This window comes from Myripristis murdjan, chromosome 21 (genome assembly GCF_902150065.1).
Source record: "Myripristis murdjan chromosome 21, fMyrMur1.1, whole genome shotgun sequence".
NCBI lineage: Eukaryota > Metazoa > Chordata > Actinopteri > Holocentriformes > Holocentridae > Myripristis > Myripristis murdjan.
In genome coordinates, this window is record NC_044000.1 from 17,129,438 (window position 1) to 17,157,437 (window position 28,000).

General features: G+C 39.1%; 3 protein-coding genes across 9 annotated transcripts in view; all 3 read right to left on the reverse strand.

The window, feature by feature from the left end:
• Nucleotides 1-1,548: 1,548 nt before the first annotated feature.
• stk24a (serine/threonine kinase 24a (STE20 homolog, yeast)) lies at nt 1,549-16,598 on the reverse strand. 2 transcript variants are annotated; one of them, XM_030080710.1, is made up of 11 exons: nt 16,045-16,598; nt 13,151-13,381; nt 8,885-8,941; nt 8,595-8,703; nt 7,774-7,931; nt 6,665-6,850; nt 6,408-6,553; nt 6,157-6,286; nt 5,951-6,019; nt 4,190-4,326; nt 1,549-2,860 (listed from the first exon to the last, which is right to left on the reverse strand). In XM_030080710.1, the coding sequence occupies exons 1-11, from the start codon at nt 16,084-16,086 to the stop codon at nt 2,827-2,829; spliced, it is 1,299 nt and encodes a 432-aa protein (XP_029936570.1). In that variant the 5' UTR covers nt 16,087-16,598; the 3' UTR covers nt 1,549-2,826. The 2 variants fall into 2 exon arrangements, with proteins under 2 accessions (XP_029936570.1, XP_029936569.1); XM_030080709.1 differs by having other exon boundaries at nt 4,190-4,341.
• Nucleotides 16,599-17,844: 1,246 nt separating this feature from the next.
• Nucleotides 17,845-24,296, reverse strand: slc15a1a (solute carrier family 15 member 1a). The gene is made up of 21 exons (XM_030080713.1): nt 24,275-24,296; nt 24,000-24,141; nt 23,532-23,651; nt 23,006-23,105; nt 22,734-22,824; nt 22,486-22,569; nt 22,281-22,363; nt 22,074-22,160; nt 21,888-21,977; nt 21,750-21,794; nt 21,607-21,639; nt 21,421-21,509; nt 20,849-20,930; nt 20,146-20,262; nt 19,806-19,949; nt 19,665-19,711; nt 19,431-19,538; nt 19,177-19,288; nt 18,586-18,723; nt 18,271-18,378; nt 17,845-18,069 (listed from the first exon to the last, which is right to left on the reverse strand). Exons 1-21 carry the CDS (start codon nt 24,279-24,281, stop codon nt 17,845-17,847), a joined length of 2,052 nt encoding a protein of 683 aa, XP_029936573.1. The 5' UTR covers nt 24,282-24,296.
• Nucleotides 24,297-25,178: 882 nt separating this feature from the next.
• Nucleotides 25,179-28,000, reverse strand: part of LOC115379463 (dedicator of cytokinesis protein 9) — a 77,802-nt gene continuing 74,980 nt past the window's right edge. For 5 of the 6 annotated variants that reach the window (XM_030080161.1, XM_030080157.1, XM_030080162.1 and 2 more), the window contains 4 exons: nt 27,809-27,999; nt 27,592-27,692; nt 27,365-27,503; nt 25,179-26,440 (listed from right to left, as the gene is read on the reverse strand). In XM_030080161.1, the coding sequence (XP_029936021.1) occupies nt 26,315-26,440; nt 27,365-27,503; nt 27,592-27,692; nt 27,809-27,999 (557 nt within the window). In that variant the 3' untranslated portion in view covers nt 25,179-26,314. Of the gene's footprint in view, nt 26,441-26,537; nt 26,546-27,364; nt 27,504-27,591; nt 27,693-27,808; nt 28,000 lie in introns of all 6 variants that reach the window. The other variant, XM_030080159.1, reaches the window with a different exon arrangement.

Consider the following 28,000-nt stretch of genomic DNA (forward strand, 5'->3'; position numbering starts at 1 on the left):
TATCACAGTGTTATCACCCACCTGGTCAAACAATGCCAAAAAAAAATGTCCATCATTTTGCATTAGATTTTTATTTTTCCTCAATCATTTGAAAACTTACAATAAGTCCAATACCATTGTGCTGAATGAGCAAAGGGTATATACTGGACTATAAACTGTCAGCAATGTCACACAAAATGAAATGTACATTTTAGCTACCCAGTGTTTATTGATAAACATCAAAGAACCAAATTTTACTGTCTATACTGCTGCTTTGGGTTATAAAAATATTGTTTCATAAAATATATGCCTACCTGTGCTAAGAAATGAGTCCTGATGATCACACTGCTTATTGCCATACACACACTAACTGGAATAATAACAACATAATATTGTAGCCTAGTTAAGTACCATTTTTCTTTCAATCTTGAAGAAATCTACAAAGTGCAACACAGATAGTCATATTAGACAGTCAAATTATGTGCAAATTATGAATTGAATTTGTTTGTGTCAGTTGGTTTTGGGGGTGGAGGGGTCTTAACATGGCACTTTCACAAATGAGAAGTTAAAATGGAGAGGAAAAGGTCAAGTAATTTGTTGGAAAAGAGCAGAAAATACATAGGAAAAGATGAAAATAGTCATTGGTATAGCATCGGGTGACACATGGGTCCGGTACCTTCTCTCTATCACTTGAACTGCTGTGATGCGTCTTATTCACTTCAACAATTAATTCTAGTTTTACTCATTCATTTCATCTGTGTATTCTATCACATTCGCAAAGCAGGACAGAAAAACTCAAATGTATTTGGACATAAATGATAAAACCTTACAAGTACATGGTCATGTTAAGAGGATAAAAGAGGATACCTAATTTGCCCCATGTACTTACGCAATAAAAAAAAAAAAAAAAAAAAAAAAATACATTCTGACCCCATTATGACAGGATTTTCAAATATATTTTCTTAAAAGAAGCAAATTTGAGTCCATTTGTTCAGTCACACATGCCATTTTGGCATGGAAGAGGATGTTTTAATCTTTTTTAAATTATTATTATTTTTAATATTGCTGCATATGCATTTTAATGCCAAAGGGGGGAGGGATTCAAAACAATAACATTTGATTAAACATTTTAAAGCTGATACTGTTCACCCCATTCATCACAAAGATTCATTCATCTAAGGCTGATTCAACTCTGTGTCCAGGACTCAACATTCCTCCAGTCCTGCAGTAGCATGCTACAACGCATACTGCGCAGGTCAATTTATAGGAGTTACATGTCATGCACATTCTAGCTAAACGACAGAGTCAGTAGTAGTAGTAGTAGTAGTAGTAGTAGTAGAAAAGTGCCGTTGGTCTCCTAACGGCTCCTGGCTTTTACGTTACTGTACACAACTATGTGCAGTGTCACCTACTACATGAGAAGTCTATGCCTTTATGCATTTACTGTGTAACTGAAAAACTTCTCACCTGTGTCTTACTCACTAAAATCCAAATTAGAGATACAGCCAGGCTAATCTGTTAAAATGCAGTCAACTCCATACAGTCCAAGGTGTGAGACTTGAGGTGGATTTTTTTTTTCTTCTTTTCAGATAGCATGATGCATACCTGCATAATAAGCCTCATGCTACTGTATTATGGCTACTTTGTTTATAGTCAAAGGCATTTATATCTGAAGTGCAATTAAAGCTGTTGGTACACTGAGGAAATAGATTGTACCACTGCAGCTCCCAGGAAGACTTGAGTCTGTAGATGACAAATTAAGCTAGATGATGGCACTGCCCTATAAATGGAATGAATGGACAAAACCTCAGTTTAGCTAACTAATCAAACACTCGGCAAAAAAATGATTGAGGGAGAAGTCCAACAAACCAACACAACTTGAGGCCTCATGGAACTGGGGCTGGGAATAAACAGTATCCAGTGTTTAAAACTGGAGGGGGTTTGAGTGATCCAGCCATTTTTTTACATTCTGTATCTTCAACATTACAATGACAGCCACAGCATTAAGTGTGAAACCAAAACCCCAAGAGCATTAAGTAATAACAAAATAAATCAACACTAAAGCAGGATAGAGGGCAGCCATTTTCATTCAATGGATGAGTACTTATAAAAGTTTTACAACATGAGAAATCAAAGACTGATATACAAAAGAACAAGTAATAAAGGCAAGGCAATCTCAATTTTGGCCATTTTAGTCTCTCAAAATATTTACCTTTTAACCATTATCTACAGTTTGCATTTGGCCATTTGTACACAGTGATTCCTTTACGCACGCTCCATTATTTTTCGGTATCTGTAAAAATGAGCTTATTTACAAGTCTGTACAACCACCCAACAGAGCTCTTTCCATCTCCCAGAAGACCCAATCCACTTAAAGCAGGATACCTGAGTTTTCAATAGAATGTTTCAATCCACTCATCACTCTTCACTGCACATTTCACAGGATATCTCGCACTGCCACACACACATGCACACAATTAAAATACTTTATCGAAAAGGTTGCTGAATGTAAACCTTTAGGAATAAGCCACACCAAAAAAACTCAGTCCTTTGCAGAAAAAACAGCTAACTCCATCCTTAAAATAAAATAGTTGTGAAGGAGGTATTGAGGAGGGACATTTTACAGCAGGTGGCAGTCAAGGTGGCAGCTGGGTGACTGGCCACTGACTGTCCTGAATAGGACCCTACGTGGTATCGACAGACATTAAGTAGGCCAGTATTTGCTTTAGGCGAATGAGTTATGGAGACCTTCCTGGGAGATTTCATCTCAGCTGTGGATGTCAGAGGCAAAGATCTGACCGCTGCCATCAGGGTGGAGAGCGAGAGCACAGCTGGATGTAACTCTTCTCACTGAGAGGTGGCAGCCCTTGGCAGAGAAAACCTGACAAATGGAAAGAAATGCTTCTAAGGTTTCTCTCTGCGCAGGCCAAATGTTAAAGCAAAATTGATCTTTGGTGGAGTGTTGGACTGTTGGACTGGACTATAGTTACCTGGATGTTATCTGAGCCCACATGGTGGTGATCATCAATAGCTGCTCCGCGCTCCTTTGGGCTGCTAATCCAGAATACTGAACTTCTATCTCTCCATTCACTTCCATAGCACAGCAAAATAGGTCCCAATTTTAGCATATAAATGAATACAAAACAAAGTGGATCACGCCAATATAAATATACGTCCTGGTACCATCTTTCCCACGTAATTACAATTACCGTATTTCACCAATTAATCGCCGGGCCACAAATTGCCGCCTGGTTCTTTTAAACGCCTGGGGTCTGCACCCATTTTGCGTGTTAAACGCCCACCCGAATAACTGCCGGGGCGATTATTTGCATTATACTGAGGTAACCCAAAATAAGGCTATTCACCTTATTTTTGCAGAAGTAAACAGTTAGCCGCACAATAACTGTGCGGCACTTCCGTTTTCTGTCAAAATAAGAGAGCTAGCTAACGTTAGAAAAAAGGGTGTACCGTAATCTTAAATCGACCGACTAATTCTTATTTTGACAGAAAACGGAAGTGTCAGAGGGAACAACTCGCAGCACGAGCGGTTTGCACTACGTTTATATGTACAGATATGTTTACCTTATGCCTTACAGTACTTTTGTACTAAAAAATATGTTGGACAGTAACTGTCATCACAACAATGGCCTGGTGCAGATCTGAGTAAAAATAAATAAAGGCCTGCAGCGAATAGCCGCCTGGTTCTTTTAAACGCCTGGGGTCCAAGTTGATTTTGCATATTAAACACCCGGGCTATTAATTGGGGAAATACAGTATTTGTGAAAGTAATATCAGGTTGTTACTTCCTGGTGTGAGGCTACAATGTGCACATTTCCTGCAGACACTATCTGTCGGATCTACTTTACAATTAGATTAGCCATTTAATTTCCTCAAAAAAAAAATCGGTTTGTTAAGATTTGTTTATATGCTAAAAGTATTATTTTGTGGATTTTTTTAAACCTGTTTTGCCACACTATGGAAGTGGATAGAGAAGTAGTATTTTGGATCAGCGGCCCAGGAGAACGCAGAGCAACTAAAGAGGATATTTCACCACCATGTGGACTCAACACACCAATGTAACTGTACAACCAAACACCAAAGTTCAATTTTACTGTCAAAACAAATACTCAATAATGGTAACACAGTCTGAGATGAAAAATAACTTCTAACAATGATGTAAAAAAAAAACATTGATGGGGACTGCCATTACCTCTGAAGTCTCTGCACTAGTTCAGTCACCATGGAGTCACAGATCCCTGGGCATGCCTCGTCAGCCAGGAAAATGGCCTCCCTCAGCTCCTCTGCAGCCTCCGGCTTGCCATTACTTGCCTCACCCTTCTCTTTCAACTGCAAAAATGACATCTTTTAGAAGACATTTTAATGCATCTGAATAATCTATCTGAATATTCTGCTTGGAACATGACCTGTCAAACAACAGTGACAATGACAAGGTGCTCTGAAACTAGATTCTATGGCCTATCATAGGCTGAGGTGTAGGGTTGTCCCGATCCGATCATGTGATCGGAAATCGGGGCCGATCACATGACTGAAGACTCGATCGGGACTCGGACGTTATGTCCCGATCAGGTATCGGATAAATAATATATATACATATGTATATTTATTGTTATTATTTTTAATCACATTTTCAATATATGGGCTATTAGTGATAAAAAATAAATGAGAATAAAATACCAACGTTTACAGGCCGGGTCTGTCTGTGACAGACACCACTGAACAGCGCATGCGCGGAACACGGCAGCACGCAGCAGTTTGTTTTGAAGCTGAGGCGTGTGATATCAGAGAAACTCTAATACAGTAGACGGGCTCTGGTGATATGCTGCTACTATCACGGACGGAATCGCGGAATTAGCCAAATAAAACGGAAACCGACTCCGAAAGGCAGATAAACTTTCCAGCTACAGCAGCGCACTGACATAGATTGTGAAACAAAGCGAAGAGGTGCCACTCCGCTGTATTTTTCGCTGGCTAACAGCAGCACACTGGCTTAGCTTGTCTATTCAGAGAAGAGGTATCACTTTGGCTTATTTTTCGATCTATGTTATCACATGCATACTACTGCTCATTCATTGGTAGCTGAATTGTTAGGTCTGTTTGATAAGCAATTTACATTGTTAAAACAAATAATAATTTAACATATTGTTACAGCAAAAAGTACTCTGTCAACCCTCAGGTGAAATAATTACTGATACATCCTCCTATCATTTTTGTTCAATCATTAATAACATATCATTTCCTGGTTTTATAGAAGTATCGGATCGGGACTCGGTATCGGCAGATACTCAAAATCAAATGACTCGGACTCGGAGGCAAAAAAACGTGATCGGGACATCCCTACTGAGGTGTAGCTTCTTCCATGAGGCTGTGAGACTCATGAACTCTGGGCTATGTGAGACTCATGAACTCTGGGCTATGTCCTCTGAACCTCTCCATCACTACTGCACTTTATCCCACATGTTGCAGTTTACACATGATTTGTTATATGTTTTATTTATTATATATTTTAACTTATTGGTTTTTAGGTTATCATTTATCTATTATTATTCACTGGTCCTGGGAGACACTTTTCATTCTTCCATGTTTTTTAACATGTTTGAATGACATTAAAGTATATCTGAATCTGAATATCTGAATCTATCAGTCAGACCACCTTAGTTACTCAGTTACATTAAACACATTAAAGTTTTTAATTGTTTTTAATGTTTAATAGAACTGTATTTTTTTTAATTGTGACATGGAGTGCTTTGTTTTTTTTTGTTTTTTGTTTTTTTTAAATAAGTCAGTGACCCCAATACCCAAGAGCACCTTTCAGAGCTGCATGTTCTTCCACCATGAGGACCTCAGCAGCGCTCTCTTTTGGTCCTAATTTTGTAGTGGTTATGCTTGGAACCACCTGTTCAGTAGAATCACCATTATTCTAATATGGGATAAATTAAAATGTTGCATTTACCTCAGAAAACAGTGGGGAAAAGATTGTTGACCAGCTTTGTGACAAAGGCCTCTTTGTACTCTCTTGCACCTGGAAAATTAAGCAGGATTTTAAGGTTTAAAAAAAAAGAAATAGGGGAAACATTTAACATACAGAAGTCTTGTTCTGGCATGTGAGAGGGGTTCATCGTTTGCATTTTTTTTGTCTGCATTTGTGTACAGTCTTACCTGCTTCCTCTCCAGCTCAGCAGGCTGTGCTGCCCCATTCTGAAACTTTTTTGGGTCCTTCTCCCTGATGGTGAAGATCCATTTATCATTTCCAGAGTCATCGCCTCCAGATGCCTGGCCGTCTGGCTCCCTATAATGTCACAAAATGATGAGGACCTCATAGGATGCACTAGCTGCTACATGTTACCTTGACAGTATAAATCTGACAGGGTTTTCTCTCCCCGAGTTTGATGATGGTACAGACAACTTACGAATCAGAGTCATCAGAACTGGATTCATCCCGAGACTGCTCTGCCTTCCACTTCCTGTATTTGTCAATTAGCTCTGTTAAATATGACGTCTTTTTGGCATACCGTACAATCAGCTTGTGTTTTAACAGCTCTTTGGCAGATGGCCTCTGAGAAAACACATAAAAGAAAGTCAATAGGGAATATTACAAATATAGATTTCTTTATGTACAGTGAGCAAATCTAGGGATTAAGTTCAAACAAGTGTCTTTTGAACTTACAAAGCTGGGCTCTTTATTTAGACAAGCTTCTACAAATTCTTTAAGTGGTTTACTGTAGTTTCCCTCCAGTGTTGGTGGATTGTTCTTTGGGATGAGAAATAAAACCTTCATAGGATGGAGCTCAGAGTGGGGTGGCTCTCCTTTAGCCAGCTCAATTGCTGTTATTCCCAACGACCATATATCAGCCTAGAAAACACAACAATTTGGGACAAAAAAACCTCTCTCGTTAATACAGTAGAATCATACACACTTGTCTAGCATGTGACTGGTTGAACAGCATGTGATGTTCGAAGAAGAATAATGCAAATTGTGACTTTTAAACTGGCTGAGGCAAGCAGCATTAGTGTATAAGAGGAACCTTTTGCAAACTCAGACTGTGGCCGAGCGGTTTTGTTGAGAAGCTGCAGTGACACGTGCTGTGGTTGCTCTTTAAATAAATACTGACATTTCTAGTCATGGAAATACATCTTACAATGAGCTTTAAAAATGACAGACGGAATAAGCACATTGACTTTATTCACATAGTGGTCTTGCACTCTCATGAAAGACATTCTATCCAGATGATTGGCATTTACAGAATGTAACAACTACCACCATTTCCATGTGAATGTGAGGATTCAAAAACACCTAACAGTTAACAAATGAGCACTTCCAGTAACAAAAAAAAACAACACAATAACCACTCGCATATCTTCTTGACTAACTCTGAAGCTATTTTTCCCTACAATCTGACATTTCCAAAGGGTGTTTGTTAGAAGAATTTTGCAATTTAATTCTGTAATTCTTTACCACATTACAGAAATTATAGGGCCCACCAATGTTTGCTTTTTCTGTTTTTATATTATTGCCCAAATACTTAAGTATTCCCAAACTTTCAAAACATCAAGTCATGTCAACATCTGTTTCTATGCCATTTAGCGTTCAAATGTGTTAGTGTTCCATGTTGCATGCGTGGTAATGTGGATTGAGCTGCTACTTTTTAATTACCCTATGCACGGATGAATTCTGCTGTACTATATATCTGAATACTACATTTCAAAGAATAATGCACATGGTTCTATCCTGAAGTAACCATCAGTATGATAATGAGACAGGCTGAAGTGATTGACCTTTGAATCATAGGCAGATTGCTTTATGACTTCAGGTGCCATCCAGAATGGAGTGCCAACAAATGTGTTCCTCTTTATCTGCGTGTCTGTCAACTGGCCTGCCACTCCGAAGTCCGCCAGCTTCACGTCACCTTGTTCTGACAGCAGCACATTGGCCGCTGAAAAGAAGAGAAGAAAAATACACAAGCCCATGAGCAACATGAGATACATCACATTACATTTTGGTAAGGATACTTAACAGAAAACACAGCATTGGGTGTCAGCATAGATAATAGTGACAGTTTAAATGCTACACAGAATGCAGACTCTGAGGGCAAAGCAATGTCTACACTTTTTCCGTTGTGACAGATAGCAGCGATAAATATATATATATATATATATATATATACACACACACACACACACACACACACACACACACACATATATATATATATATACACACACACACACACACACACACACACACACACACACATATATATATATATACATACACACACACACACACACACACACACACATATATATATATATATATATATATATGTGTGTGTGTGTGTGTGTGTGTGTGTGAGTGTGTGTCAGCCATAAGGAGTTGAATCCAAGTGATTCCAGATGTGAATGTGATACATGCAGTATGGCATTCACAGTTTAGATAGGAGAGTATTTCTTCAACAGCTGGTGAACACTGATGCCAATGCACACCAAAGGCCTGCACTTTAACAACAACAACAGCAAGGTAGAGAACATGGTATCAGATGGTATTATCTCCTCAGCCTGTTGTTAAAGCAAATACAAAGGCCCGCATTCACTCTTACCTTTGATATCTCTGTGGATTTTCTTTTCAGAATGCAGGTACTCCAGCCCCTTCAGGATTTCTCTCAAAATTGTGGCAATTTGCGTTTCATCCAAAGGACCTGGTTCCAACTAGAGGAGGAGATAAATCAGTGGTCATAATGTCATCAGTTGTCTTTGAGCAGATATGAAAGATGGCAATGGTTTAGATAACATTTACAGTACACATTAAATCACAGGGGCCTATAATTTACCACACAGTTTAAAATAAGATCACCTCCCAAATAAGCAATTTATTTCTACATAAACTTACCAAATCTAGGGCTGATCCTCCACCCAAATATTCCATAATAATCCATAATTTTGTACCCTGAAAAATAAATTCATCTCAGTGAGTGTTCAGACTATTCTGAAAGAATAACTGGCAAAATTAAAAATTCCAATTTCTGCAGGAAACCACATGAAACCAGTTTATTCAAGAGGAGTGACATGGCACAAATACACATTAGTTACATGGAGGGTTAGGTCACTTAAAGGTGTTAGGTGTAGTGCTTCCCAAAAAACAATTCAGCAAAGTAAGCGAGTATGAAGTTTAAAGTATTAGAAAAGACGAATTTGGTCCTGGAATAAAGTTGGGAATTATTTGCAAAAAGCAAACAACAAAAAACAATGTCTATTTCGTGCTATAAATCAATACAGGCGTTCTCCTGAAATTTTAATGCAATGTAAATGCAGAGAGTGGTAGAGGCTGCCAGTTTTCTCTGCAATGGTACTGCTAACTGTTGTTCACACTAATTATACCAATCTCTCAAAATTAACATGGCATATTTATTGATGTTACACTGCAATACGTGGTGCTTTTAATATACATGAGGCAATAAATGTTGAGTAGTTTATCCTGTCTAAGTACAATTCAATAATGCAATATATTAGTTAAGTGTGGCAACTGTACCCTCAAGGTACCTCAAACTATGAAAATATAAGCCCAATCAGACTAAAGCTGAGAACAACAGCAATAGCAGTGATGACAGACAAATATGATTAGATGGACACAGACACACACACTCACACATAAACAGAGGCAGGTATATAGCATCTCACACAGTATGTAAGCCATAACCAATGTGTGACAGAACAACACTGCTCCATAAGGTCTGTTCAGGTCTTAGAGAGTAGTATGGATTCTTGAGTGACACAGACAGCAGAGTACACAACTCTAAATGTCTTCCAACTGCATTATGAAGAGAGCTAACGCTTGCCAAAGAACTGAACCTACATCCAGCAGTAATGCAACAGGGAGCAGAAAAGCATGTATTAGCATGGCAAGATGGAGATGAGATTCCCAAGGCAGATTTCTCCATTGCATTTGGTTACGTTGAGATAAAATGTCCAAATAGCCCCCGACATCCCTCTATCACAACCTTGTCTGATGCTCAGAGCAAATGAACAAGGTAAAGCAAAAAGCTTTGGTTAATGTCAGTGTCTCTGACAAGAATTCCCAAATGCGCATAGCTAAATTCTGCATTAAGTCACTAAAATGAGGAGAGCTAAGCTCAATCCCTCAATTATACATTAATAACTGCTGTGAAACAGTTTAAACTGTTGAGAGGTTTTGCCTAATGTCTGGGTATGACATCCCCACTCCTTTTTCCCTGGCCACAAATAATTTCCCTCTGGTGTTACTGGATATGATATTCATGCAAATGACAATATAATTACTTCATGCTAGAGTGGACTGGTTTGTGGCAGCCTAGAAGTGATGAAACGGCACTGGCAAATTTAGGCTAATGCCAGGCTAATGTGTGAATCTGTCAGAGTACAATGTTATATTACATGCGATAAACCAGGAGGGTTGAACATCAAGAACAGGTGACATTTTACAACTGGTTTGTGGTTAATTGGAACCGAGAAATAACATAATGATGGGCTTATCAGCTAGGAGTGCTGCAATCAATGCTTCTGCATTTAATTCACTAAAATATAGTGGTTAAAATGACTTCTACGTTGTTATCTAGCAGCTGAGGACTACTACCCATTAAATATGAAGTAGGTAATTATGCTTAACACTGATTATAGTAGACAGGTTAAAATGCTAACAGGTGTGGGTGCAGTTTATATGATCATTGTCTATACTGACAAAATAATAGTTCCTTGTACTCACTTTACAGTACGCAATTATCCACCTGACATCAGGTGGCAAGCTTATTAAAATTAAACCTAGAATCAATCAATGTATTTCAATGTGCCATGAACGGAATGTCAACATTTACCAAAACGCATGGCTTCAAATTGAATTGCATAATGCAGGGAATAGGGCAATGGTCTTAAAACAACAACAACAACAACAACAACAACAACAACAACAACAAAACAAACAAACAAACAAAACAAAACAAAAAAGTACTGCTTACTGAGATAGAAAAAGAAGCAGAAGTAGTGATTGCTTTTCAAATACTTTTTTGTCAAGTATCATGGAATGGGATATCAAAAGGCAGTATATTGATAGATCTATTGATAGATCCTATCAGTATTCAGCCTTACAAATGAGTAACTGTTGTACATACAGTCTTGGCAAGTTTGCAATTCTACAGACTGACTTTCTGGTTTGAGCTGCTGAGTGCTTCTTAGTAGTCCCATAGGCTTGTCTGAAAGATCAGATGCAACTCATTTGTCTGATCAAGCTGTGCACAGAAAGCTCGTGTAGCATCTCCTGCCTGCTCGAACTTTAATGTAATAATTTGCAACATTTTCAAATAAATAAATAATTAAAAGGAAGCCTGTGAAGCTACTTCAGGCAGACTACTCAAGTGGTACTACAACTCCAGATCCAGATCAGCTGACACCAGGTGGTCTTTTACAGCTGTCAAACTCGCTTAATCATTTTCTGTTGCCTGTGTATCTCACATCCAACCGCCAGCCAGCATCCACCTGTGGGATCTCAATTTATCATTCCCTGCTCTGTTTTGACTGCTTAAAATTTTGCTTCACAGTCGGTGATGCAAAACAGGGCCTTGATGCCAAAACAAAATCTGTATTTACATTAATTCTCAATAAATATTTTCACACTCAACGCTTGACAAGTCTGACTGAAATGTCTGTTTTGACACTGTTACCAAACTGATATCTGAGTCAACCTGTACCCACTTCAAAAAAGCTTTAATTTGCTGTTCTCAACACCCAGTGTTGGGTGGGTCTTCCCTGGGAAACCTCATGAACAGAAAGTCCAAGCCAAAAATCACAGAACTTGAATGGGGTAGAACGGATTTTTCTTTTCAAATCAACATGCGAGGATGGATGGAGTGAAAGACATTTTTATGTGTATTGTTGCCATGGTACCAGGCTAGCATCCATATCACCCAACTTGCAGCAAGTCACACGAGAGGTTTTGCAGCAGGGACTAAAGCAGTGGAAAGACATCTTGTGCTTCAGCCAGTGTCTATTAGCCATTTAAAGTTAACAAACACTTTTCTTCTCCACTGAAGTTCAGCTAAACTGTGACAGCTCAAGGGATTTAACAGGTTATATTAAGCATGTTTGATTAACTTACCAGCTAGTTTTGTTAGTTTGCAAATGTTGATTGGAGAAGCTAATAGGAAAGCACTGTCTTTGCTAAATTTTATTCTAACTTTGTCACTGTCAGATTTCAGTTGTTTTGACAGCTCATGTAACACAGCAAAACACAGATTCAAATGTTTACAATTTGTTAAATTAATTTCTGCTTTAAAGCTACACTCACAGTAACATCCCTGCACAGTTCTCAAGCAAGTGTGACACACTTTAAAGTGTTATTGACTCATCAACATAGCAAAGAACTGTAATTGCCATTTTACTCTGTACCAGCCAAATGACCAAGGCAAAGAGTGACCGTCCTACTCCATTCAAGTTCTGTGGGAAAAATACATCACGGGGAAAGTTGGAAAGTGCAGAGCAAAAACACCACAGCAATGACTGCTTGTTGCCAAGAAGACCAAAATAAATAGATTCAAGGATCTCTAAGACTAACACTCAAGAGTTTTGTAAAATAAGACAGATAGCAATACATAAATACCATGTGTGCATACCACACACAAAAAAGCCTTGGTTCTCTTCTTCAGCCAGCAGCATAACTTGAGCTAATAGACCACTCATTCTCTCTTTACTGCTGGTAAGTACCCACTCACACTAAATGCTCTGTGAGAGGCACTTTAAGCACTATCACATGTAGCCTAAACATCTATTTACAACATGGTTTGCAAATGAGTGATGCAATCCCTTATAGTCAACCCGGCTGTTACAGAAACCAAAATACCTAAGATTTTCACATGGTTCCACATCTAAGCTTACACGGTTTGTATTAGTGCATGCGTTAGCGTACACTAATATAATATCTGCCTTTTTTTGGGCTGTTCTATGACAATCTGTGCACAGGCAAGACTTGTTCCATTGCCCATATGCATAATTTATTGACCCACATGCACTTGCCTACAGTTGCTTGCAGGAACATATGACTAACATATGCATCATGCTTTGTAATAAGGCATGAGGACTTACTGCTTTAAGTCCCAAAATTAATGATGTTTGTACTGAGGTGAAAGCTTACCTTGAGATAGGATCCATAATACTTGGTTACAAAAGGGCTGTCACATTGGCTGAGCACTGTGATTTCCTGTTGTATGTCTTCTATTTCATCCTCTGCCTCCTCCAGGTCAATAATTTTAATGGCCACAACTTTCTGAGTCCGATTGTCAATGCCTTTAAAAACTTCACCAAAAGAGCCTTTTCCTATCCTCTCCAGCTTAGTAAAAAGCTCTTCTGGGTCAGCTTTGAAATTCTGTAGGACAGAGAGGGAGAGAGATAGGGAGAGAGAGATAGGGAGAGAGAGAGAGAGAGAGAGAGAGAGAGAGAGAGAGAGAGAGAGAGAGAACAACATGTTTTTAAGTTTTTAACTTAGACCCACAGGAAACTGACAGTGGCCTAGCCAACATTACATGGTGTCACTGAATCAGCTGCTTGAGAGGCCTGTGGTCGGGCACCAGAACATTTCATTTCTTTCAAAGTTGGCTCAGACTGACCAGGAAGGAAAAAAAGGTTGGGCAGCAAGTAAAGAGTTCACTTGGCTGCTGGGTGTGATTTGGGCTACAACTTGCAGGGTTTGGACCATAAATCCTAGACTGCCTTACTGTGCATTATGACATCTTCTACTGCTTCACTAGGACAGTCAGGAAGGGTATAGGCTAATGAGGACTGTGCCATTCTGTAGGCTCTGGTTCTGAGGCTCCCAAAAGCCATAGCCAATAGCATCATCTTTATTTGTGAGAAATCTAAGCGGCATGTGGAATTCACATCCAAAAATCATAACAGCCACGGCCAGTGTGTACAGTAGATCTGCACCTCTATTACTGAGAATTTCATTTTCCCCTTGTTGACAAACAAAGCAGCCCTTTACATATTTTGTACCACAGCCTGGCTAACAGCAATGCTTCTGTGTATGAGACCAGCCTTTTAACCTTTTCCAATCAAATTGTACCTAATAGATGGAGAAGCTGTGACCACACTTCAATAGTGAGACCGCATAGCACAAGCTGAGCTGAGGCTTAATGACCTCCACCATAAAGATGAAGCAGATATGCTACAAATTGGAGGACTACACCCAGACTTATTGACTGAACTAAATGGTTTATTTCCCCATGGTCCACAAGGGAGGGAATAATGCTTTTCATCCCTGCCATTCTAATTTCCCTTCCTGCACGACATTGGTTAGCCTAACCTGCCTGAAGCATGATTAATGTATGCAGTTTCTTAATTTGCATGACAAATCAGCAAATAAGTTTAATGCCTAATAAGTGTCAGTCGAAGCATTATAATATATTTCACAATTTTATCAGAAAAATTAAAATCCAACAATTAATAATGTTGCAATTTAGCAGGATGCTTCATCTACCAGATAACCCTGCGTTAAGGCAATGATCAGCAGGCTAGCTCAGGCAATGATCAGCAGGCTATCTAATCATACGGTTTTCATATCTCCCCAGAGGATAGTTTCCTGTAAAGCTGCTAATGCATGGTGGGTAGACCTATATGGGAAGGGAGACGAAAGGGGGTTGTTGCACTTTGAAAAAGTGGAAAAGAGGGGGCTGTTTAATTTTGATAGCAATGGGACTTTACAACAAAGCCAAAGAGAGGGAGCGGCACAGAATAAAGCAAAGTAGAAATAGCAGAACCAAAAGACTGTCAAAACACTGGTGTGGTCAGTCATCCAGGTGAAAATTATTATGTTGAGTCTGACCTTTGTAAAAACAATGGGAAAAACAACAAGGGCACTGTGACTACAGACTACACATGTTGGGAACGCACTTGCCATTTCCACAGTCAGCAGGTTTACTGCAACAACTAAAGCTGCCTGAACCTCCCTCTAAAAGCCTGTGTTTGATCCTCTCCCATCTGCACCACACAACCGTGTGGTCTACTGTCCTCCACGCCCAGGGGGTTTTGAGGCTCATCACCAGCTCCTCCACTCCTAATACTCCTCTTCATAGCTGCTTCTGGGCCTGGGTCTGCTTTTGCACTATGAACCCATAGCTGGTTGTGGACAGACAAATTGAAGAGCAGTGCTGCGTGCAGTCAAACGCTGCACAATTCATGCAACTCTTGGCTATGTTGCCCCAAGAGGTTGTCAGTCTTACATCTATTGTGTGAATGGGAAATGACCAAGTGACCTAGTTCATACCAAGTCCTCTACCACAGCATGTGTTGAATGCCAGTTTAATAGCTGATTCAACTTGACAATGATAAAGCTGAACATAAGAACTTCAAGCAAAATGCTTATTAAGCTGGTAATGTCCTGTTATGATATAGTTATAATGCACTGTGGTCTATTCCTGAACTGATTTCAAGAATGAGTGATATTAAAACCATATCAGAGCCAGGGGTTCAAGTGAGTACACCAGTATCATACATTTGTTATATTTTTGGTACTGAGTATACTCAATACCAATACTACATCACATCATCACCTACTGGAAGTAGCAAATCCAAAGTGTCCAACTGCACAGTGCATCAGCAGAGGCCTGAGATTCTACTAAATTAACCAAATATAACCATGTCAATGAATATCCCATTTATGTGCTTGGGGTTGTGCATCATTCAGTGACAGAAGGTATCTGGCAAAACTTGCAATGACTGTTATAAATTTGAACCCAGGAACAAGCTTGATGAGGAGACAGAGCCGGAGCATGATGAAACATCCTTCCTTCACTAACTGTTAGGTTGTGGGCAGAGCATGAACAACAGAAATGTCACTCATCACATCGAGCCAACCTGGACTTCAGCCAATTTTTAAGTTGCTGGCATATGTGCTAACGTTAGACGTGACCGTTAACCCGGTTTGCCACGAGATAAAAAGCTGACATTTACAGGAAGCTAAACTTTCGAGCTAAGTAACAAATACGAGAAATGGCTGGCTCCCTTGTTATTTCTACAGGCTGGTTAACTTACCTGCATCCCGGGCAGTCCACTCTGAATAGGGGAGTGAGCCATGGCGTCAGATCAGCAAAGATGACGCCTAACTTCAGCTGGTTCAGTTTTTCTAATCGGAGGCGATGGTTGTAGTTACCTGACCAACGGCTGTTAAAGATGGTCTGCTCCGAGGTGCAAACTGTAATATTTCAATTGCCAGAGCAGCACAACAGTAAAGCAACCTCGCTTAATGTAAGAACATCGGCTTAGCTGGCTGACTTGTGCTTCGGGCTGCCTTAAAGCACAATGTATCTCCTCTCTCGCCTTCCGCAGATACACTGGAGTTAGCTAACGTTAGCTACGCTAGCTACTTTAGCAGCTAGTTAGCAAACGTTAGCTAAATGGGTAACTCTAACGCAGAAGCACCGTGTTGTCCCTCTGTGCAGGTGCGACGACTTCCCGATGTTTAAAAGGAGCTCCGGTAAAAACGCTCGCTGAAAAATACACGCACAGTATCACGTAGTTATATCGCTTGTTGTTGTTCTATCCTCATCACTTTTCTCTGTAGCCCGACGCCATCTTGGCCGCTGTCACTCTCATGTTCAGGTGGACCAATCAGAATGGAGAAAAATCAAAAACAGCGCACGTGTCGTCACTCGCACGCCAACAGAAAAAAGTGACACTAGGAAAAAAGAAACAACTCATACAGCTTTTATAGATGAGAGATGATGCACAGAGGGGGTCCCTGGCTGATTCCTCAGTGTTCAGTATTGAGCAGCCTTTTCCTGATGTCTTGACAAGTACAAGAGATAAGTAGCACAGTGGTAGCAGTACACACACACACACACACACACACACACACACACACACACACACACACACACACCTACCTGCTCTGATGGGTGTCATAGCATTTAACAACGCTCCTGAATAATTGCCCAGTGAAGGCCAGCAAAGCAGATTTGATATCAGACCACGTAGCCCTGGCTGATAACATTTGCTGCCATAAACCCCAGCTAAGATTTTTATTGTTAGATATGACTTTGCACAGTTACATAACTTTCTATTGAGACCACAGTGTGGAGTAACATAAATTATTTTTCTTTTCTTGCTGTCTTTTTTTCTTTCTTTTTTTCCCTGGACCTTATTTTGGCAACCACTCATAGAGGCCCATGGCTTTTCAACCATCTTTGGCATAATATGCTAGGATATTACGATTAGGATGATCCTACTTACATGTTCAAGCTCTATTTTAATGTGTGCTTATCAGTTGTGAAAGATGTTATGAGCTGGCCTTATTACTTTATGGTCACCCCGTTACATACTCAACAAGTGACAGATTGTGAACTGCTGTATCCACGTCCTGTGCCACAGTAAATTATAACAAAATGACAACGGAGGCAAAATACACAGAAGTGATTCCTTTTTATTTAAAGTGCTTAATGGAACGTAACTTACACATAGAACACAAGTATAAAAGAGTAATTACAACCGCTGATATATGTCATGAGATATTAGCATTTGTCCAGTGTAGTTATGTTATAGAGGGTAAAATGTATTCATTTATATCACTACATGTGATGTTGGTGTACCTCACTGTATCACACCCACCAAAACCTGCATGTTAAAATGTCAGCATAGTACAAAAGGTAAAAGTACACACTCTCTCTCTCTTGCTCTCGTTCTCTCTCTCTCACTTGCGCTTCTTTCACTTTCACTCCCTCCTTTACCACCCCCCACCACACACACACACACACACACACACACACACACACACACACTACCATAAATGTCAATGTCAAATATAACCCTTAATTAAGGCAACACTTTTTAGCTTGTTCACAGTTTGGTTTCTTTGGCATGACGTTCATTTGAGAGTCTCTTGACCATCCCAGGCTCAGATTTCTCATGCTGGTCCTTAAAATCCTTATTATCTTCATCATCTTTCTTCTGGAACTGGGCCTCAATCTCCTTTGGGTCAATGTAGGTGTAGAAATGTGCCATGATGGAGAATATGACACATACTGCAACCAAGAGAGCAGCAAAGAGGACAAACTCTGCCCACTTTGAAAGAGGAGGAGAGAAGAAGAGCGATTAACAAATCATGTTTTTTCCTCTCTTTATTCTCACTGTCACTGAAATTGCACAAACACAGAAGACTGTCCGAATTGGTCATCATAAATCTTTATCCTGTATTTCCAAAGTGATTAAAGATTGGTTTTGCCGGTGTTTACATTTCAATTTGTGGGAGGGGATTATATGTACCTGTTCAGGGATTTGTGCAACCTCAGCCACAATTAGTACGATGAAGTTGCCGATTGCCACAGTGAACAACCAGCCAGCTTGCAGCACTGCTTTCATGTTACTAGGTGCCTGAGAGACAAAGAGGGGATGACAGAAAAAGGATGGTCATGACATGAATGAAAAAATTTGAATTTGTTTATGGGCAAAACTGAGAAATCTCTTTAATCCATCATGTCCTACACATTTTCGTGTGCTTATACAGCACCGGAACAGAAACAGAGAAGTGGAGAAATGTCTAGCTATGCAAGAATATATTGACCTTAATGTTGTGTTTACCTGTGAGTAGGAGAACTCCAGACCAGTGACAGAGAAAACCACTTCACCAGCAGTTATGAGGAAGTACTGCGGGATCAGCAATGCCATGTGAACCGAGTTGGGCTGGATGTCTTCTACCACAGTAATGGCAGCCCCACACTGGGAAAAAAAAGAAAAAAGAATACAAATAACAGTAATCATGGAGTTTAGAGCAGTTTTTCTCAACCAGTGAGAGGTGATATCAAAAAGGCCAGCAGACAAATTCTTTCAGATTTTGTGAGAATATTATTAAAACTAGTTCCTTGGCACTTTTGGGCACTGGAGCTTACAGAAATGGCAATATTTCAATACACTGACAATTTTTGCATAAACCATTATAGAGCCATGTCGGCCAGCTGTTTTTAGGCCTTCATAAATATGATTGCAGTAAAATAAATAAATAAATAAATAATAATAATAAAAATAAATAAATCATCTATCACCAGATGCAAGATGATCTGGACAGAGTCTGCAAGGGTCAGTGAGGTTAATGTTGCTGTGGTGTTTAACACAGCTGGAATTTGCACAGCTTAACTAGATGAGATTGACCATGGTAAAGGAGGTGAAACTTACATCGGATCCAAAGGTGAAAGAACTTTGGATGAGGAAAGTATAGGAACTTCCAAATCCAAATTCCGTGGTATATTCACACGACTGCACACCATCTTGTATGGTGAAGACAGTCCTGATTGTTGAAAAAAAAAAAAACAACAACAAAAAAAATGAAAACCTGTTGTATAAATAGTACCTTTTTCTGTGAAAAATTAATGTAAATATCAAAAACATTATTGGTATGTTGAAAATGATCAGAGAACAGAAATTCTTACTTTCCATTTTTTATCTGGGAATAGTTGGAGTAAAAAGATGGCTCAATTAGTACAGAGTCTTCTTCAGATGTTGACACGTTCACTACTGTACTCATTCCATTAACAAATCTGAAATGTTTACATACAAGAAAAAAAAATTAACGGACTGAAAATAAAAAAAGCAACGTATGAATGTTTTCTACAAAATATAGCTACAATTTTGACTATTTAAAGTTTTATCAGAATTCAGCCCACCTGACTGCATTGTTGCCTTGTTCTGGCTTGGTAGTTATATCTTCACTCTGCAATAGAGAATAAGAGTAAATGAGCTATTTAGACTCAATTTACCATTACATGACCCCTTGCGTGTCTTTATTAGTTTGAGTTTTAACTCACCAGGACCCATTCTTTGTTGATGTCTGAGGGAATGAGAAGTGTTTGCCGCTTTTCCCGCGTCAGGTTAAAATACCTAGGTGCCGAAAGATTGCCTGCTGAGACCTCCATTTCTCCTTCTTCAAATGTAAAATAATTCTCACTGGCCTGCATGACAAAGAAAATGACGATATTATGAAGTTGTGGTTAGAATAAATACGAATAAACAAAATAAAATGGTGTTAAATCATACACTTTGAATTGTATGTGATTATGAGTAAAAGACCTTTTTTAAGCTTTTTTTTTTTTTTTTTTTTTTTTTTTTTTTTTGTGCAGTGTTTACTATTGATATCAGGGGGCATACCTGAGCTGCAGCGAGTTCCACTGGACCGCCAGGGAGGCGCACTGTCAAGGAATTACTGCCCATGTTAAGTAATTTCAGCTGACTCTCGGAGCCTGATGGGAAGGTGGGCAGTGTTTTCTGGAATGTACAATGTAGAAATTAGCACAACATCTCATTTTAAACTCCAACATTTCAAGTCATGACAAAATACATCACATATACACTCAGTGGCCACTTTACTAGGTCCACCTGTGCAATCTAACACAGTTCAATGTAACAGCTCTGCCATAAATTTGACCTTTTTTAACAAAAATTTAGAATGTTCAGTTTTTCTTGACATTGTGGAGAAATTTAATTCTATGTTTCTTTATTGAGGTTGTAGTTTGCAGAGGTCTTGTACATTATACTGAGAAGTGTTTCTAATTTTTTGTCCTCCCTATTTATATACATCAAGGGGGACAGAATAGTAGAAACACCTCTCAATAAAATGCAGTCCAATCCAACAGCGCCACTAACTATGAGCTCAATGCCAAACATAGAACTGAATGAGCACATCTTTTACTGTGACAAGAGGAAAACCTGAATAAAGTGGCTACTGAGTGTATAAGCTTATAGTAAAATATAATATCTTGTCTTAATCACGATTCTGCAATTAATCAATCAATGTGTTTTTTTTTTTATATTAGGAGACAATAAAATAACAGAGTTTCTGCAAGGTACTCACATCAATCTCAATCTGAACCAGTGCAGCACAGACGAAAGCCATGGCTGCCAGGAACATTCCCACTGTCATTCTTTTCAGAGGTCTGTAGAACCAACATGTTGGACTATTACTGGTTTGTTCAAGATGTGTAAACACTGTGACCACAACAACACTGCAACACTGCAACATCAGTGACTGTATTTCCATAACCATTATACCCCACACCCCCCATGAAAATGCTTGCAACGAACCCAATTAAAACTGTGTAAAGGTCTGCGGGACTTCAGCAGACTGTGACACTCATGTTTGAGCTGCTCTGTTCAGGCCTTTTGGGCCTTTAAAGATGAGATGCCTTGAGATGTTAGATTTCAGAGTGGGAGTGCTTTCACATGGAGGGGGAGTTTTTGTTCTAAAACTGAGTTGCACAGTGAATTTCAAAACCCATGAATCTAAAAAATCTCAACACCTGACAAAGTAATCATTATATAATGGGCTTTTTGTTATATGAGACAGTAAACATCTTATATATTGCCCCTTTGAGTCAGTGTCTAAATCAGCCTATGACTGCTTCGCTGGATTCAAGTATTACTTACGTGAAGTTGAGCCCACATTTCTTTATCAGAGGGTAGATAACGCTGTCCATGAGAGGCACAAGAGTCAGGATCAGGATGGGGTTGACCGTCTTTCAAAAAAAAAATTAAACAGTGAGAAGTTTCTTGAAAAAAATGCTATATTGTACATTAGTCCAAACTAAAAACAGTGATGTTCTTTGTACTTACCTGCATTTGATCAGGCTGTACAACAAGGGCTCCCTGGGAAGAGAACACAGTGGTTAGGGATCTGAACATTTTGCTTTAATTTAAAATTGGTAATGAGGTGATTTTACTAGAAAAAAAAAAAAAAAAAAAAAAAAAAAACTTACAAAATTCCCATCCATGGTTGTGGCTTGCAGAGTCCATCTAGATCCCTTTAAGGGAGTGACAGAATTTAGTACAAATTACCCTGGCAGCTTATAGAATAATTGATGTCCCCTTATGAAACATGGATAGCTTAATGTTACCTTTTGGTCAAACAAGGTCCAGAACATGGGAAGTGGGATGTATAAAAAGAGGACCTTGAGCACCATCTTAATTTGAGCAATGAGGAGTTTCTACAGGACAGAAAGACAGAATAAAGGTTAATACATAATTGTGTGTAATAAATAAATTGCTGTAAACAAAGTGAAACAAGGGAAAAAACAACTTACATCATATTTTCCTTCTGCCCAGTCCATCCAGTGCTGCCTCTTTGGATATCGCTTGCTTCTGTGCTTGAAGCGGTTTTTAATAGCAAACTGATTGAGAAAAGGCCGAGATGAGAGAGCAAAATGTTTCAAGAAACGGTCAAAATCCACTGTTAATAAGTACCCATTAATGCAGATATTTTTAATGCATATGATATCATCCAGACTTACCCCAATACATTTACATACATCCAGCATGATATTTCCCTGTGGTTCAGCTTTGTAGTACATACCACTCCCAAGGATAAACACCACTGTGAGGACACCACAGGCAATATATCATCATCAATATATTTTACTAAACCTTTACTGTTTGTAAGCAGAACTGCAGTCTTAACTGCCATCTTGTTTTCAGAAAAAGTCAATGTAGACATACCAAGAGCAACCACCATGAGTGCTGCAGGGACACCGAAGGCCAGTGGATAACATTTCTGTGAACTATGGATGCCGCAATCCTGGGCTGGAGATCAGTAACGAAAGAGGGATTCTCATTCAGTAACAATTATGACTGTCTGAGGCAATCAAAAGTCATATTTAAATAAGATTTAGGCCTATTTGTAACTATCACAAGCGCTAATGTTTTTGATACTATTTATATTCCTCTCAGTGCCCTGCTTCATTTACCTCTAAGGATTGGTGTGATAATGGTTGATAGGAGACTCCCAGCATTGATGCACAGATAGAACACAGAGAAGAAAGTACTCCTCTGCTTGTCCTGCAGAGAGAAAGAGCCAGTGAACTTACTAGCATTGCCTGTAGGTTATACAATGTAATGCACAATGTGTAATGTATTAGCAAGTAATTAATACCAGTGTAACTGATATCAGATAATCAAAGCTGGAACTTGAGCTAATAGCAGTGGTGAGGCAAAACTCTGTATATAATTAGGCTCCAACCTGGCTCGCGTCAAACTGATCCCCACCAAAAGCAGACACACAAGGCTTGATGCCACCAGTGCCCACAGCAATGAGGAACAGACCTATCATGGACAATGCGCTGAATATGCAGAGGAAGAAATATATTAGTATGGTGGCAAAATGTAGCAAGAAATACTGGTAACACTTTACAATAATAGTACAACAATTAACGTTAATTAAAGTTAGTTAATACCGTAATGGTTAAGTAACTGTTAGTTAATGATTATTATGGCATTTACTAATGTTAATAATATCTACAATAACCCTTAAATAATATATAAATTAATACCTTAGCATGAACAGCATTAGTACATGATTCTTAGACACATTAGTTAACGGTTAGTTAACTGTTGCTTAATGTTTATTACTTGTTACTTAATGTTTATTACGGCATTAACTAATGTTAATTGTTGTACTCTTATTATAAAGTGTTACCGAAATACTAGTCAGTTTTGACATAGTCAGTTCTGTGAGCACAGAAACAAGGAAGAGAAGAGAAACCCACACATGAAAAACCATGTTGTCTGGTGTCCCATTCCTGTCTGTGTCTGTAATGTCGTGGATTGCACTGACAGCCATCACAATCTGGCCAATTGCGTAGACAATGGACAGGTAGATGATAGTCCTGCAGGGAGAAAGAGGTCCAGAGGCTGTCATTGTCTTTCATTCAGTGTTACTTGTATCTATGCTTAAGTTGAAAGATAATACAAATCCTCAATTGTTAAATCTTCTGAAAGGGATTAGTTTATTAGTTTATTTGTAAGGGACAAGTACAGAGCACACTGGCAGCTGCAAAAGCTGTGTCTGATGTGCTATGCATGTGTGTATAGCCGAAGCTAATTTCCAACACCAGTCCCTTGATGGGCATTGATCATCCAAGCAATCATTAAAATCAGATGTTACAATGCCCGAATGGACAAAGGGAGAAGAGTGGACAATCTGTATAACAGGAAACTTTGAGGCAGTCACTCACTTAAACTTTCCCAGCCAGGAGTCAGCCACAATGGCCCCAAGAATGGGAGTCAGGTAGCACAGAGCCACAAAGGCATGATAGATGGAGGTGGCCAGGTCATCATCCCATTTCAAAAAGTACTTAAAGTACAGCACCAGCACAGCTGTGGGCAGGCAGGGCAAAAGAAGCTGCTTAACATTTTATTTAATCATCCATCTTGCGCTATGCATGAGACTGTCAAGGACTGATGATGGTGCTCTGATATTTTTGGTCCAGTGCGCATAAAATATTCTCACCGCGCATGCCATAGTAGGAGAATCTCTCGCAGAATTCATTTACAACAATGAAGAAAATGCTGAGGGGGTAGCCAAGCACCTTCACCTGATGGAAAAATTAGATAACATCATACTATATACAGTACCTGTAATACAGTCAATGGCATATTAATACCAAGGATTATGCACTATGAGGTTATATATTCTATAAATACTGAATACTGTATTTTGAACTTTTAAAAAAAATAGTTCCAAAATTATTATTTTTTAAATTAGTTTTATGTGATACAATGTTGAAACAAATTTAAAAACTGTTGCTCTTTTAGAACTATTATACATTTCTCAGTAACCAAATGCAACATGCTGCATGCATATTCAAGCTGTTTCTGTTAAAGCATTTTACCTGCCCTTTGCGTTTGTCTCTCTTAAGATCCTCAGTATCTGTGCACAAAATAAAACTCTTTTACAATACTATAGTTCCCATTAAAAATAAACAAATAAATAAAAATCTGTGACAGTCTATGGGTTTAAAAGAAAGAACTGTTGTATTTTCAAACTCACCAGTCATGATGTCTAAGTACAGAAACTACCTGTTTCCTTTTCAATTTTTTTTCCTCTGCAATCCTTACGGGCCACAGTTAGTGATTGATGCCTCACAGCTAAGACAGGAAGGTCTGGTTCCAGATGTTTCATAACATCGGTTCTTATTAGTCCCTTGGTCTGAGAGTGGACTGTGTCCTGTTTTATGACGTCTTGTGTAGGAACACGAGATACAGGAGAGTACGAGTCAGCTATGTACACTTCCAGACACCTTATATAAACTATTAATTACCAACAACTCCATGCCTAAACCAAAAGGCAGAAATAAATGTATGTTCATTGGTTACACTCTTAAATAAAACAGTAAATCAAGGACTCATGGATAGAAGTGCAGAAAAATGAGTGAATTTTATTTAAAAGAAAAGCATTAGGGAACATTTCTGTTTACAGCAGAACAGTGACTTTGTGTTAAATAAAAATAAAAAAAAAGAATCCCCATTGCTTCCCAAATATAAAACAATTTCATTAACATTTCAATGAACACTAAACTGGTAAAAGCTTCATATTACTTCCACAGTAGGCCTAGTCTCTGGTTCCACACCTCACCAGTTTGGCAAGAAGGTGAACATCTTTACAGTGTATGAGCCCCACAGCAAGGTATTTTGCAAAAATCAAATATTGCACACAGTCCTTTTTTATATACAAGAATAAACAACTTGGAATATACCTATTGTATGCAATGGCTTTATGTGTTTCAAAACCCTCCCATTCTAAGACATTGAAAGTAATTAGTTTGAAAGCTAACATATTCATGGGAGGCTCTTTTTGCAAAGTTGCAGCTTTGTAGAAATATAACTTCATGTACAGAGAAATGAGTGTCAATGTATGCAGCATAGATGTCTGTATAGAGACTTATAAAAGTGGAATACTGTACATACAAAACAAAATGGGAGATATTATCAAAATAAACACTGGTAAAGTAGGCCATTGGAAAGGTGGGGGAAGTAGTGACATGCATCTTCAAGATTTCCAACGGGAATGTCTCCATGGAAAACACAGTTCCCCGTCATCTTGGGTAGAAACAGGTCATGGAGGAGACTGTAGAAGTCGTGCTTCGTTATACATCATGTCAGGCCTTAAAGCAGCGACACCATGGCTCATCTGTCTCCTATCAGTTCCCCTGCATTGTCCCCTCCCTCACTGCTCAGGTGGCTTTGCCACACCTCTGCTATGGTCACAGAAGAATGTAATTTGTTACACCCACTGTGGTAAATGCACCATGCGTATACAATTTGTATACATCATATAGGTCTAGTGCCTTGGTCATGGCCCACACAAAATGCCAGACAACGAGGGGCAAAGGGTGAAAGAGTGTCATTGTTGTCTCTGTGTATGTCAGTTTCCTTCTAAACTGACCAGAGAGAAGCAGGAGTGGGGTTGCAGATAAGGGCTATATGGCATCACTGGCATGCCTGTTTGGCGAGTACGGAGTGTTGAGGTCAGATGTCATCCAGGGTAGTGTCATACCACTGAGGACGAACTGGGGATGCCCTGGATGGTGGCACCAGTTGGTGTGCCACTGATGGCATTAAAGATGTGAAGCGAGTCTGGAAGAGTGTTCTTCATGCCATCTTCCACTGGACTGATCTGGAAGGAAAGAGGGAGGCATAAAATATTAGCAAATAGCCCAGATATCATTTTGGAACCTTAATGAGGGCTATCAAATTAGTACATATTACATTACCATCCAATCTGCTCATGTCAGCACAAGGAAAAAAATAACAGAAAAATGTGTTATGTAAGAGCATGTTATCAGTCAGATTATCAAACATCTCACAAATGGCACTCTGATTACCTCACTCACAAACCTGTCTTAGAAGCAGATTGCAATTGCAGGAATAGTAGCAGAAAAAATATAACTCTCTATGCAGAAGTCAACAAGTATCAGCATACTAAACTGAATTTTTCATAAGACAAATTGTAATAAAATTTAAGACCTTTTTTTAGACAAGTCATCTTTTTCTTATTCAATTAAGCAGTGTGGGTAAATGTTAAGGTAAATACATTTATATTTGGTCAGTGAAGGGGTCAGTTTTAAGTCAGTAATTAACTGGGTGATTCTAGGAGCTGTTATCATAACAGTTTCGTTCCAGTTAGATAGCAAGGTGCTACAGTAAATACTGTACATAAAATCATTCCCCAAAGTACTTGAGACAGGTAAGTACAATGATTTTCTTGAGTTCTTCTCTACATGTAAATATGACAGGTAACAATAAAGTGAGTTGGGTTCATCCACATTTGGCATTTTCCCAACAGATAAGTGTTGCAGGTAAGCGTAAAGGCAGTAGTCTTAAGAGTTTTATTTCATCAGTAATGTAAACATTAATGCTGTTGGAAATAAGACGCCAAGAACACAAATTTAAGACTATTTAATGATTTTTAAGGCCTAGTGTTTAAAAAATGTAACTGAATACATTTTGAAACTTTTTAAGGATTTGCAGACATTCTACAAGGTACCATGATACATATATTTTAGCTCAGTAACAGTAGCTTCAGTAATAATGCACATACTTGCTCGTGCATGATGGCAGAGAGCTCCCGGGCCAGGTCTCTATAGTTGGCTTTCATCTCATCATGGTACTCCTGTTGGTCCTCTTTGATCAATCGCTCATTAATGCCTAAGCCGTGGCCACACGCTTCCACAAACTGCCTGCTCACACAAATAAATAGTGTTAATATGCCTCAAAAGAAACTTATAAAAAAAAAGGAAACCCTGAATAAACTTTGTATAGCCTCACCTGAAGACCTCTTTCAGCTGTTTGACCTTGTTGTCTGGATACTTCTTGGTGCTGGCATCATCAAGAAAAGCTCGGGCATAAGCAAGTGGCCCAGCATTTACCTGAGGGTGGATGTAAGACTTGCGTCAAATATTTTCATAGGGCAACATCTGTGACCCACCGTGTCCAGTGTGTGTGTGCATGTGTGTATCTGGTTAAAACTTGACAAGCCAGGCACCTGGACACTGATGCTGCCCTGTAGCTTGAGCTGCAGGCGGATCATGTCCACCTCACTGGAGGAGCAGAGCTGTCTGATCTCAGCAACCTTCTTGCTCATCTCATCGATGGCCACCTCGATAGGGTTCAGATCAGTGTGGTGCTGATACATCACCGCTATGCGCTTCTTTACATAGGGGAAGCAATGTGTTGC